Source organism: Salmo salar, chromosome ssa03, assembly GCF_905237065.1.
Source record: "Salmo salar chromosome ssa03, Ssal_v3.1, whole genome shotgun sequence".
NCBI lineage: Eukaryota > Metazoa > Chordata > Actinopteri > Salmoniformes > Salmonidae > Salmo > Salmo salar.
Genome location: NC_059444.1, coordinates 29,169,161 through 29,181,430, shown reverse-complemented (window position 1 = coordinate 29,181,430; position 12,270 = coordinate 29,169,161). Strand labels below are relative to the sequence as shown.

Genomic DNA, 12,270 nt, shown 5'->3' with positions numbered 1-12,270 from the left:
CAGCTCAGCAGGAAGCGGCCTCCTGACATCGATTGTAGAGACCTGCAGGGGAACACGCCTTTACACTGTGCTGCCTACAGGGGGCAGAAGCAGTGTGTTGGAAAGCTGCTCAAGTGTGGAGCTAGCTACAGCATGAAGAACAAGAGTGGTATGTTTCCCTACTGATATGTCCACTGAGAAAATAAAAACACACAGAATTTTGGGTAAACCATAATTGACCTATCCTCACCATGCACGTCCTTTGAATGGAAAAAATATTATTTTTTGTAAGTAGGACTTTGTTTGCATGGATATTACATTTGATAGAGCCTGGATGTAGTTTGAAATCATCATCACTTAAGTTTCATAATGTGTAAAAAAAGAGGTGTATAGATTTAGATTACCACTTTTGATAAACAAACGATACGCCTACTTAGCTGGTATCTGACTTCGTCCCTAATGGCACCTTCCCTATCTCTATGGGCCCTGATCAAAAGCACTCCACTATATAGGGTATAGATTGCCATTTGGGAACATCCTATGTGGTGTATTCACTGCCTCCCTCCCTGTCAGCTGGTAGGGGGTTTAGTTTAGTTTATTTGGAACCCCATTAGCATCTGCCCATGCAGCAGCAACTCTTCCTGGGATCCACATAAAACGTACAAATACATGACAAGGTACAGAACAGTTATAGACATAAACAACATAAGATATTACATTCAATAAAAATGAAAAAAATAAGAGTTTTATATATTGGAAAGACACCAAGAGACAACAAAAATACTATTTACACAGTTCATATATCATATTCTTATATACTGTACAGTTAAATAAGATTTTTAGATGGAGGTAATTGATAATGGTCTGATAAATGCCTTGGTTCTGTTGCAGACCAAACAGTGTTTGACCTGGCCTGCAGTGAGGAGATTAAGCAGATTCTGGAGGACAGTCGTGACAAGGTGAGGTGCGAGAAGAACACTGCAGTGAAAAGCTGCTGATACTGTTAAAAGCATCGGTCCAATGCTCTAGTTTTCAATGAAATCATGACTTACAAAATACTCATGAAACAGAAATGTTTTTTCTTCCCTTAAGGATACAGTTAGTGGTGTGCAGAAGTTCGAAGGCCTCCTGTGGAAGGTATTCTTATGTTTTATTCACAACAAATATTCCTATATTCTGAAATATTCTATACATTCTTGAATGTAATTTAATGATTTCATACAGTACCTACTGTATAATGTGTACAGTATAGACCCGTGGTGTTTAGTGTTACTCTGAAACTTCTGAAAACTGACATCCTTTAATATAATATAGCGACGCTTTCTTTGGCCCTGTCCAATACAGAGTTCCAGGTTCCTGTCATGGCGTTCCCATTGGGTGGTCATTCAAGATGGGGTCCTGTCCTGGTACCCTAGACAGTGAGTCCTCCAACCTTCTTCCCCCTCCTCTCTCTCTCTCTCTCCCCTCCCTATTGCATACACAGCACCTTGCTCCTCCTGTTTTCCCCCTGAAGAGCTTGAGGTAGTACAGTGAAAAGCTCTTTATCGTAATCTTTCTGTTTTTGTTTCTAGAGCTGATGCGGTGGCGGATGTCCGGAAGCAAGGCGCTAAGGCTCTGATGAAAGCTCACTGCAGGGTAGGTAGGCACCAGGTCAGGGTGCTGTGTTCAATGCTTTACCAAACATTGCGATGTGAACAGCACAAAAGACAATCAACCCTTTACTGTCACTTATAGGCCTACCCTCCAAAACCCAACATCTCCATTCTTGGAATGCATTTTAATCACGTTATGTTGATATTAGATATACCTATTTTCATATCTCTATTGAATATTGTTTATGTTTCACTGAATTTGATTCATATTCCTCCAGGTAAAAACATGGGACAAGTGCTTCTTCAGCCTCCGGTGCTTTGATCACAGTCTCCATCACTTTAAGGTGTCATCTAAGACAGATCCAGAGGCTATCAGAAAAGTGAAGTTCTCCTAGGATAGATAATATGTGGTTTGGGACACCGCACTTCATAGTTTACAACACATAGGCCTATTTTTGTGGGGGGGTGATTATTTGTTTGTGTGTGCGTGCAGAGATGGCTGGATGCCTTGGAGGAGCATACGGCCTACAGCAGCTGTAACACCACCCAGGAGCAGACCACTGAGGATGAGGAGGGGGATGAAGATACACTGGGGGACCTAACAGACTCCCTCCAGGTCAGCGCAATTCTTTTCCACCAGCTGTATATTTTCCACCGAATGCCACACGTACACACACATAATCAGACCGGGATTCAAACCAACACAGATTAACATCCGCACTACAATAGACTTTTAAAGGCAATTTCCTTCATGTTTATTTAGATCGCGTTGGCTGTAAATGCCTTCGGATGACGGCTCAAGCATCAGTCATCTGTGAAAGTCAATCACAGTGCCCAGGTCTTACATTTTCATTGTTGAATTCCGGCCACTGTCAAGTATAGTGTTGAATACAAGGTTCAGTGTGCCAAGAAAAGTGAATAGCGTCCTATCAAAGCTGTGTGCGGCCAGTGTGTACTCACACAAGGTGAAGTGTGTCTCTCTCGCTCCTTTGCAGGCTGCTGAAGCCTGCCAGCAGAAATTGGAGACTCAAGTGTCTATTTTTCTGTCCATGTTGAAGAATGAGGAGAACAACAGTAAGAGATCTCCTATTCATGTTCTCACTGCTCCTTCACAGCTTCTGCCAGTCTCTCTCATTTACTGTCTGTCGGTCAATGGCCGTGTCTAGACTTGACAGTTCATGCAGCTTTAGTATTCTGATCATAGAGTTCTGATCATGGAATTCCAAAGACGCCATGCATCTACATTTAAATGTGGTTACCATGTCCGGATTCCCTTTTCCCACGCTATATTCAAATGCCAGTATGCATTCTACAAACGGTGAAATAGGCAAAATATGAAAATAACAATAATAACAACAACAACTGATGGCATTAGCTAACTAGCATGCAATGCTAAAGGGATTGCAAATGGGTTAGCATAACTCTTTAAAAAAATATTTTTTTATATTAGCTAGCTGGTTAGCATTTATGAGGTCAGCAAACACGTTCCTAACACGCTATGAACTTATTTCCTTCTACGTTATCATGGAAAAATGTCTCTCGGTCCCAAAACACAAGTTTTCTGGACACTTGTGGGAGGAGTGCTGATGTCGACCACTGTATGTGCTTTTGGTAGCCTGATTGCATCCAGACTGAGGAGAAATCTGCGCAGAATACATAGGTTAGACAGATCTGAACACAATCAGACCACATGTTAAAGTCAATTAAATGATCTTGTCATTCGATCACAGTGCCCCTTTTACTGATATTGGCATGTATTAACCCTGTAAATTCTATGGAACACGCCTCAGCAAGGACCACTATTCAATGAAGAGTTTAGGATATGATTAACCTTTGGTTAAAATAAACGTTTATGTAATGTGTGTAATTGTCGGATGGTGTGAAAGGCCTAGCCACAGAATTAGATAGACCAGTATAGTGTTGACTGTATATCTCTATGGCCCTAACTCTTTCCTCTGTTCCAGCATTGGCTACTCCTCTCTTGCTGAAGGCCAGAGAGACCAGTGACCTCTCCAGGGAGACCAGCTCTGCCCTACGCTTCTGTCTGGGCCTGTTTTCCAAACAACAGGAGGTAAGGAAACTACTATATCTCCCTCACCTCTAGCACACCCCTCCAACCTCACTTCTACCTCACCCCTCCAACCTCACTTCTACCTCACCCCTCCAACCTCACTTCTACCTCACCCCTCCAACCTCACTTCTACCTCACCCCTCCAACCTCACTTCTACCTCACCCCTCCAACCTCACTTCCACCTCACCCCTCCAACCTCACTTCTACCTCACCCCTCCAACCTCACTTCTACCTCACCCCTCCAACTTCACCTCCACCTCAGTCATAAAGCATCTCAGTGCTGATCTAGAATCAGGTCCCCCCTGTACATATAATCATATTCATTATAATCTAAAAGGATCCTAGATCAGCAACACTCCCCCTAAGACGTTGTTGGAATTGTATGCGACCCAGGCTATTTTTAAACTATTTGTTGGTCACATTGTTTTTTTTTACTCAGAGGGCTGTTTCATGTGGAGCATCTATCATCTTTCCAACCAGAGGACATGCTATGCCTCTGTTAAAAAGGGGGGAATTGGTCCTAAAAAGACCAAACAGGCTGTGATACTATGTGATTCAAAATTCATTGATGAAGAGCATCTAGCCCGTTCACTCGTATTGATGCTTACACAATTGTTTACGTGCTGTGTTCTTATTGGCTGATTCATTCATGATGAATGGGTTATAGAAAGCCTCTAGCCCATCCCCCTGTTGTGACTGGCCAGTATCTGAGTGTGACTGGGGGTAGTGGATTGGGAAGGGCTGATGGCTGTGTATGTGTGTAGTATGGAGGGGTGTGTGTGTTTACACCTGTCCTAATGGCCGGGCCATGCCCTTGGACATAAGTACAACAGTTTATTAATCACTGGCGCGAGCCTGCAGCAAGGACAGAGCTGAGCAAGATCCGCTTTTATGCTGAGCTCTGCACTCGGCCCGCAGATCAGCACAGGCACGCGCGCACACACACACTACAACGCTCCTCCAAGTACACTCACACACACACACACACACACACACACTCAGTCAAGGGAAACGCTGCACGTTTAGAAACAGAACTGAAGCGTGTGCATATTAATGCTCAGGCAGAGACACACACACACACACAGACACACACACACACACACACACACACACACACGCAAGCAGGCACACTTCCACCACCCAGCAGAGCGTCCCGGACAGGAGAAAGGAGGATCGGTGACAGTAGTACCCTCCATCCACACAGGTACAGACAAACATCCTCTCTTTGTTTTCATTTTCTACTGGGTCTATTTGCAATAGACTGGTCTCTGTAGACCCTGCTTGTTCCATTGTGGGGCTTTGTAATTGAAGATTGTTCAGGTGTGTAGTTTTTCAATGTTGTCGGTAGGAGATTATTCTAAACAGGCGTTTTACATTCAGAACAAGTTGCCTTGACTGCTCTGATGGTGAAGTGGGGCATTGAGTACACACGAAGAGGGGTTCGCATAGTGTTCAGTGCATTTATGACTTTTATCTGGAATTCTGAGTTATTTTATGACATTGGGGTTTATTGTAGTGTACTCTGTCATTTCGTTAGAGCATTAGGAAAAGTACCTGGAGAAGAGATTAAACATTTTTGAGAATTTAACAATACAGTAAGGACAAGCAGTGCTTACCTTAATACTGTGTTCAATGAACTTGGACTTTAACATCTGGTGCTATATGGCATAACTAGAGGGAAGGTTGTATGACAGTAGAGTTCCTCTGCAATACGGTTTGAATGCAGTAAGTCATTGACGGTATGACTGTATTCATCAACCACTATCTTTCATCAGCTTCATTGTAAGAAACAAATATGTCTGGAAAAAGTAGATCACTGTTTAAAAATAACAGTTTGAGATGGTATTTGAATGACCACACGGTGGTTGGATACATTGCCTTCTGTTTGCTGTTCCTGGGCTAGTTCTGTCTGATAGATCTCAGAATATCTAGGTTAAGACTGTAGTGTTCTGGAAGATTCTGTCCACAGTGAGAGATGCAAAGTGAGTGTCAAACGGGCTCACTGGCTCGGCAGCCGACACGGGATTAGATGCTTTGACAATAAATCACATGATAAGTCTGAACAAGTACTACGATGTGTCGGCTCCCTCTGAGTTGAATGTGTTAGATCAGACTAATGGGATTAAGACACCTAGCAGAGTGTCAAGGAGGGAGAGATGGACAGTATCAGACCTAATCCTTCCATCCATCTTCATTCCACTGTTCCTGCCACAGACACAGTTGTCACTACTGCTGCAGCTGCTGCCTACCTAGCCATTCTTCACATGTCATGATTAATAGGGCCCTGAGTTTTTCTTGACTAGGAAACCTGACCTGACCAGAGGGAACTCAGGGCCAAAGTCATGTAATCTAGGTAGAGACAGTAGTTTTTTCCAGACTGCGGGACTCAGATTAGGAAAAACTCCTGACCACAGTCATTGTTTACCGGTTGGGCCAGGGCACAAGCTGTCCCACTACAAGGGAAAACTCTGGACCTTGGCTTGGGTGGCTGAAGTCTTTGAACATATTGTGGGCCTTCGTCTGACACCACCTAGTATGCAGGTCCTGGATGGCAGGGTGCTCGACCCCAGTGATGTACTGAGCCGTATCACCACCCTCTGTAGAACCTTGCAGTGGCGTGCCTTGCTGTTGCCGTACCAAGTGGTGATGCAGCCAGCTCTCAATGGTGCATCTGTAGAACTTTTTGAGGACCCATGCTAAATCTTTTCAGCCTCCTGAGGGGGAAGAGGCACTGTTGTGCCCTCTTCACAACTGTGTGGGTGTCTGTGGACAATGTTAATTTCTTAGTGATGTGGACATCGAAGAACTTGAAGCTCGCCTCTCCATTTCCTGTAGTCCATTATCAGCTCATTTGGCTTGCTGACATTGAGGGAAAGGTTGTTGTCCTGGCACCACACTGCCAGGTCTCTGACGACCTCCCTATAAGCAGCCACATCGTCGTCGGTGATTATTCCTACCACCGTCGTGTCGTCAGTAATCTTGATGATGGTGTTGGAGTCATGCACGGCCACACTGTCATGGATGAACAGGGAGTACAGGAGGGTACTAGGCACACACCCCTGAGGGGCCCCCTTGTTGATGGTCAGCATGGCAGATGTGTTGTTGACTACCCTCACCACCTGGGGGTGGCCCATCAGGAAGTCCAGGATCCAGTTGCAGAGGGAGGTGTTCAGTCCCATGGTCCTGAGCTTGGTGATGAGCTGTAGTCAATGAACAGCATTTTTACATAAGTATTCCTTTTGTCCAGATGGGTTAGGGCAGTGTGGAGTGCAAACCAATGTCATTTTGTAATTTGGCTGAACTATCCCTCTAACGTTGAGGAGGGGTCTTCAATCTTTTTTTCCCATTCTAGTAGAAACGGCACCATCCAGTGGTCAGAACCTGGTAATATCAGGATGTAGAATGGGACATAAACATAACTTCAATGACATATTTGTCGGGGGGGAAAAACTACCAATTTCACTGGGAGTACATTACATAGGATAAAGAAACAATACTCCGAGCCTCAGCTACATAATATTTGTCAGACACAGAGAACTGATACTATATACTCGTTGTTGGGGTGGGAATGGCGTAGGGTGTGGAGGGTCCATGGGTGGCTTTTGAAAAAAGTTTGGTCCAAATCAGATGTTGGGTACTATATTTATTGAAAATTATACACTGCTCAAAAAAATAAAGGGAACACTTAAACAACACAATGTAACTCCAAGTCAATCACACTTCTGTGAAATCAAACTGTCCACTTAGGAAGCAACACTGATTGACAATAAATTTCACATGCTGTTGTGCAAATGGAATAGACAACAGGTGGAAATTATAGGCAATAAGCAAGACACCCCCAATAAAGGAGTGGTTCAGCAGGTGGTGACAACGGACCACTTCTCCGTTCCTATGCTTCCTGGCTGATGTTTTGGTCACTTTTGAATGCTGGCGGTGCTTTCACTCTAGTGGTAGCATGAGACGTTGTCTACAACCCACACAAGTGGCTCAGGTAGTGCAGCTCATCCAGGATGGCACATCAATGCGAGCTGTGGCAAGAAGGTTTGCTGTGTCTGTCAGCGTAGTGTCCAGAGCATGGAGGCGCTACCAGGAGACAGGCCAGTACATGAGGAGACGTGGATGAGGCCGTAGGAGGGCAACAACCCAGCAGCAGGACCGCTACCTCCGCCTTTGAGCAAGGAGGAGCACTGCTAGAGCCCTGCAAAATGACCTCCAGCAGGCCACATGCGCATTTGTCTGCTCAAACGGTCAGAAACAGACTCCATGAGGGTGGTATGAGGGCCCGACGTCCACAGGTGGGGGTTGTGCTTACAGCCCAACACCGTGCAGGACGTTTGGCAAATTCGCCACTGGCGCCCTGTGCTCTTCGCAGATGAAAGCAGGTTCACACTGAGCACGTGACAGAGTCTGGAGACGCCGTGGAGAACGTTCTGCTGCCTGCAACATCCTCCAGCATGACCGGTTTGGCGGTGGGTCAGTCATGGTGTGGGGTGGCATTTCTTTGGGGGGCCGCACAGCCCTCCATGTGCTCGCCAGAGGTAGCCTGACTGCCATTAGGTACCGAGATGAGATCCTCAGACCCCTTGTGAGACCATATGCTGGTGCGGTTGGCCCTGGGTTCCTCCTAATGCAAGGCAATGCTAGACCTCATGTGGCTGGAGTGTGTCAGCAGTTCCTTCAAGAGGAAGGCATTGATGCTATGGACTGGCCGCCCGTTCCCCAGACCTGAATCCAATTGAGCACATCTGGGACATCATGTCTCGCTCCATCCACCAACGCCACGTTGCACCACAGACTGTCCAGGAGTTGGCGGATGCTTTAGTCCAGGTCTGGGAGGAGATCCCTCAGGAGACCATCCGCCACCTCATCAGGAGCATGCCCAGGCGTTGTAGGGAGGTCATACAGGCACGTGGAGGCCACACACACTACTGAGCCTCATTTTGACTTGTTTTAAGGACATTACATCAAAGTTGGATCAGCCTGTAGTGTGGTTTTCCACTTTAATTTTGAGTGTGACTCCAAATCCAGACCTCCATGGGTTGATAAATTGGATTTCCATTGATTATTTTTGTTGTCAGCACATTCAACTATGTAAAGAAGAAAGTATTTAATAAGATTATTTCTTTCATTCAGATCTAGGATATGCTGTTTAAGTGTTCCCTTTTATTTTTTTGAGCAGTGTATTAATCCTAGAAATAAAAATGCCCACTTTAGATGCAATCAATTAGCTTAATTTTTCAGAGACCAAATTATATTTAAACAAAATAATATTACAGAAATGCTAATCTTATCTGTTTATAACAACAGAAACTATTTCAGGCCTCCCAAGTGGCGCAGCGGTCTAAGGCGTCACTACAGACCCAGGTTTGATTCCAGGCTGTGTCACAACCGGCCGTGACCGGGAATCCCATAGGGCGACGCATAATTGGCCCAGCGTCGTCCGGGTTAGGGGAGGGTTTGGCTGGGCGGGCTTTACTTCACAGGATGCACGACTCGCCCGAGCCCATTGGGGAGTTGCAGCGATGAGACAAGATCACAATTGGATATCACAAAAAAGGGGGTAAAATACAAATAAGAAAGAGAAGATTTCAGAACAACCTAAGATGGTGAGTGTCAAAATCCTCTTCCTTGTGCTTTTTGAGGTGGAACAACCCATTACAGACCGTGTCAGGGATAGGTTAAAAATGTCTATGAAGACACTTGCCAGTAGGTCAGCGCATGCTCTGAGTATGCGTCCTTGTGAATGTTAACCTGTTAAAGGTCTTACTCAAATCGGCTACAGTCATCCGGAACAGCTGGTGTTCTCATGCATGGTCCAGTGTTGCTTGCCTCGAAGCGAGCATAGAAGGCATTTAGCTCATCTTGTAGGCTCGTGTTGCTGGGCAACTCACGGCTGGGTTTCCCTTTTGTAATCCGTGATAGTTTGCAAGCCCTGCCACATCTGTCATGCGTCGGGGCCGGCCAAGTGGGATTCAGTCTTAGTCGTGTACTGACACTTTGCCTGTTTGATGGGTCGTCGGAAGTCTTAGTGGGATTTCTTATAAGCGTCCGGATTGGTGTATCGCTCCTTGAAAGCGGCAGCTCTAGCCTTTAGCTCAATGCGGATGTTGCCTGTAATCCATGGCTTCTGGTTGGGGTGTGTACGTACAATCACTGTGGGGACGACTTCGTTGATGCACGTATTAATGAAGCCGGTGACTGATATGGTAAATTTCATATTCCAGTCTGCTAGCAAAACAGTCCTGTATCTTAGCATCCGCTTCATCGGACCACTTCTGTATTGAGCTCGTCACTGGTACTTCCTGTTTGAGATTTTGCCTCTAAGCACAAGGATAGAATTATGGTCTGATTTGTGTCCTCGTTCAGCCATGATTCTAAGAAACACAGGATATAACAGTTTTTCAGGTCCCATGATCTAGTCTCGACTAGAGCTCATCCAGTTTGTTCTCCAGTGACTGCACGTTCGCCAACAGAACAGAGGGCAATGGCAGTCTATTTGTTCGCCGACGTAGTCTTGTCTGGACTCCGCCTCGCCTGCATCTTTTTCGCAGCTGCTTCCTCTTTCAAGTCCATGGAATTTGGACCTGGTCCAGAGCAGCCGACTTGTCGAAGTAGACATTAATCGAAGTTAGCGATCGCTGTTCTTGGTCATAGGAAATGATGGCGGAGACGTCATGTAAAAAAAGAAATAATAAATAAGATCAGCATAAAAAACACAATAGTAGAATTAGTCAGGAGCCTGTAATACCGCTGTTGTCCGCTGCAGCGCCATCTGATGTGAATGTTCTTTAACATTGCATTCTCTTGAACAGGCCTCAGGACCATTTTTTTGCCACGTTTAGTTGATGTTACTCCATTATGTTCGCATCCCCCGCCCACCTAAGGATCTGTCTTTTTCAGCCATCTATTTCCTGTGTTTGAAGGGTGCAAAATCCACTTGTCACTTAAATATCACTAGCTTGATCGCTTTCATACTCTTGCTTGTGCTTGTCTTCTTTTCCCCGTTAATGTTACGGCCACGGAAATGTTTGTAATGACCGGTTAAAAACACACCCCGTTAATGGCTGAAATGGGCTTAATGGAGAATACATTTTCTAGATTTTAACGCATCGTCTCGACACTTACATCACATTGAAATAGAAGAAAGAAATAAAAATGGGAAGAAAAGCTATCATTTAATACAGTTGAAATGTTTAAAAATTAGATGCGCTAAAATGAAAGCAACTTCCGAAAATGACCACTCGGATTATAGTGATATTATGTCTAATCTCCCAAACAATGTAAAGTGTTTATATAGATAGGCATAATCTAGAGCCAAACTTCTAGATTTTTAATCCTTGGGTATCCTGCTATTGACACACTTGTTGAATGATGCAACACAACGTAACATCAACAGTAATTAATGAGGCAGTCTAGACAGTGCAGGTAGGCCTAGACAGAGCAAGTTGTTGGTGGTTGCTGCACTCTTCCACCCCATTATGTTAATGTATTAATGTATCATGTGTAAATGAGGTACATAACGTTTTCTTTATTTTAACAGAAAATATATAACTGCCTGTTACCATTAGAAAGCCAATGTCAAAGTATTCAGACTTTTTCCAGTGTTTGTTACGTTAGTCTTCTTCTAAAATTGATTAAATAGCTTTTTTTCCCTCATCAATCTACCCCATAATGACGAAGTAAAAACTGGTTTTTATACATTTTTGCAAATTTATAAAAATAAGAAACTGAATATCACATTTACATAAGTATTCAGGCCCTTTACTCAGTACTTTGTTGAAGCACTTTTGTCAGCGATTACAGCCTCGAGTCTTCTTGGGTAGGACGCTACAAGCTTGGCACTGTATTTGGGGAGTTGCTTCCATTCTTCTCTGCAGATCCTCTCAAGCTCTGTCAGGTTGGATGGGGAGCGTCGCTGCACAGCTATTTTCAAGTCTCTCCAGAGATGTTAGATCAGGTTCAAATCCGGGCTCTGGCTGAGCCACTCAAGGACATTCAGAGACTTGTCCCCAAGCCACTCTTGCATTGTCTTGGCTGTGTGCTTAGGGTTGTTGTCCTGTTAGAAGGTGAACCTTCATCCCAGTCTGAGGTCCCGAGTGCTCTGGAGCAGGTTTTCATCAAGTATCTTTCTGTACTTTGCTCCGTTTATCTTTCCCTCGATCCTGACTAGCATCCCCAGACCATAATGCTGCCATCACCATGCATCACTGTAGGTATGGTGCCAGGTTTCCTCCAAACGTGATGCTTGGCATTCACTCTGTCAGAGTGACCTTCGGGTCTTCGTCACCTCCCTGACCAAGGCCCTTCTCCCCCAAATGCTCAGTTTGGCCGGGCATCAAGTTCTAGGAAGAGTCTTGGTGGTTCCAAACTTCTTCCATTTAAGAATGATGGATGCCTCTGTGTTCTTGGGGACCTTCAATGCTGCAGACATTTTTTGGTAACCTTCCCAGATCTGTGCCTCGACACAATCCTGTCTCAAATGTTATTGGTCACATACACATGTTTAGCAGATGTTATTGCGGGTGTAGCGAAATGCTCTATGGACAATTCCTTGTACGTCATGGCTTGGTTTTTGCTCTGTGGGACCTTTTCTATAGACAGGTGTGTGCCTTTCCAAATCGTGTCCA

General features: G+C 44.8%; 1 protein-coding gene across 4 annotated transcripts in view; it reads left to right on the top strand.

The window, feature by feature from the left end:
- Positions 1-12,270, top strand: part of LOC106599673 (oxysterol-binding protein-related protein 1) — a 42,275-nt gene that overhangs the window by 2,938 nt on the left and 27,067 nt on the right. For 2 of the 4 annotated variants that reach the window (XM_014190966.2, XM_045714710.1), the window contains 9 exons: positions 4-148; positions 871-938; positions 1,072-1,116; positions 1,324-1,397; positions 1,551-1,614; positions 1,850-1,951; positions 2,065-2,187; positions 2,567-2,645; positions 3,536-3,642. In XM_014190966.2, the coding sequence (XP_014046441.1) occupies positions 4-148; positions 871-938; positions 1,072-1,116; positions 1,324-1,397; positions 1,551-1,614; positions 1,850-1,951; positions 2,065-2,187; positions 2,567-2,645; positions 3,536-3,642 (807 nt within the window). Of the gene's footprint in view, positions 1-3; positions 149-870; positions 939-1,071; positions 1,117-1,323; positions 1,398-1,550; positions 1,615-1,849; positions 1,952-2,064; positions 2,188-2,566; positions 2,646-3,535; positions 3,643-4,712; positions 4,848-12,270 lie in introns of those variants that run through there. The other 2 variants (XM_045714711.1, XM_045714712.1) reach the window with 1 other exon arrangement.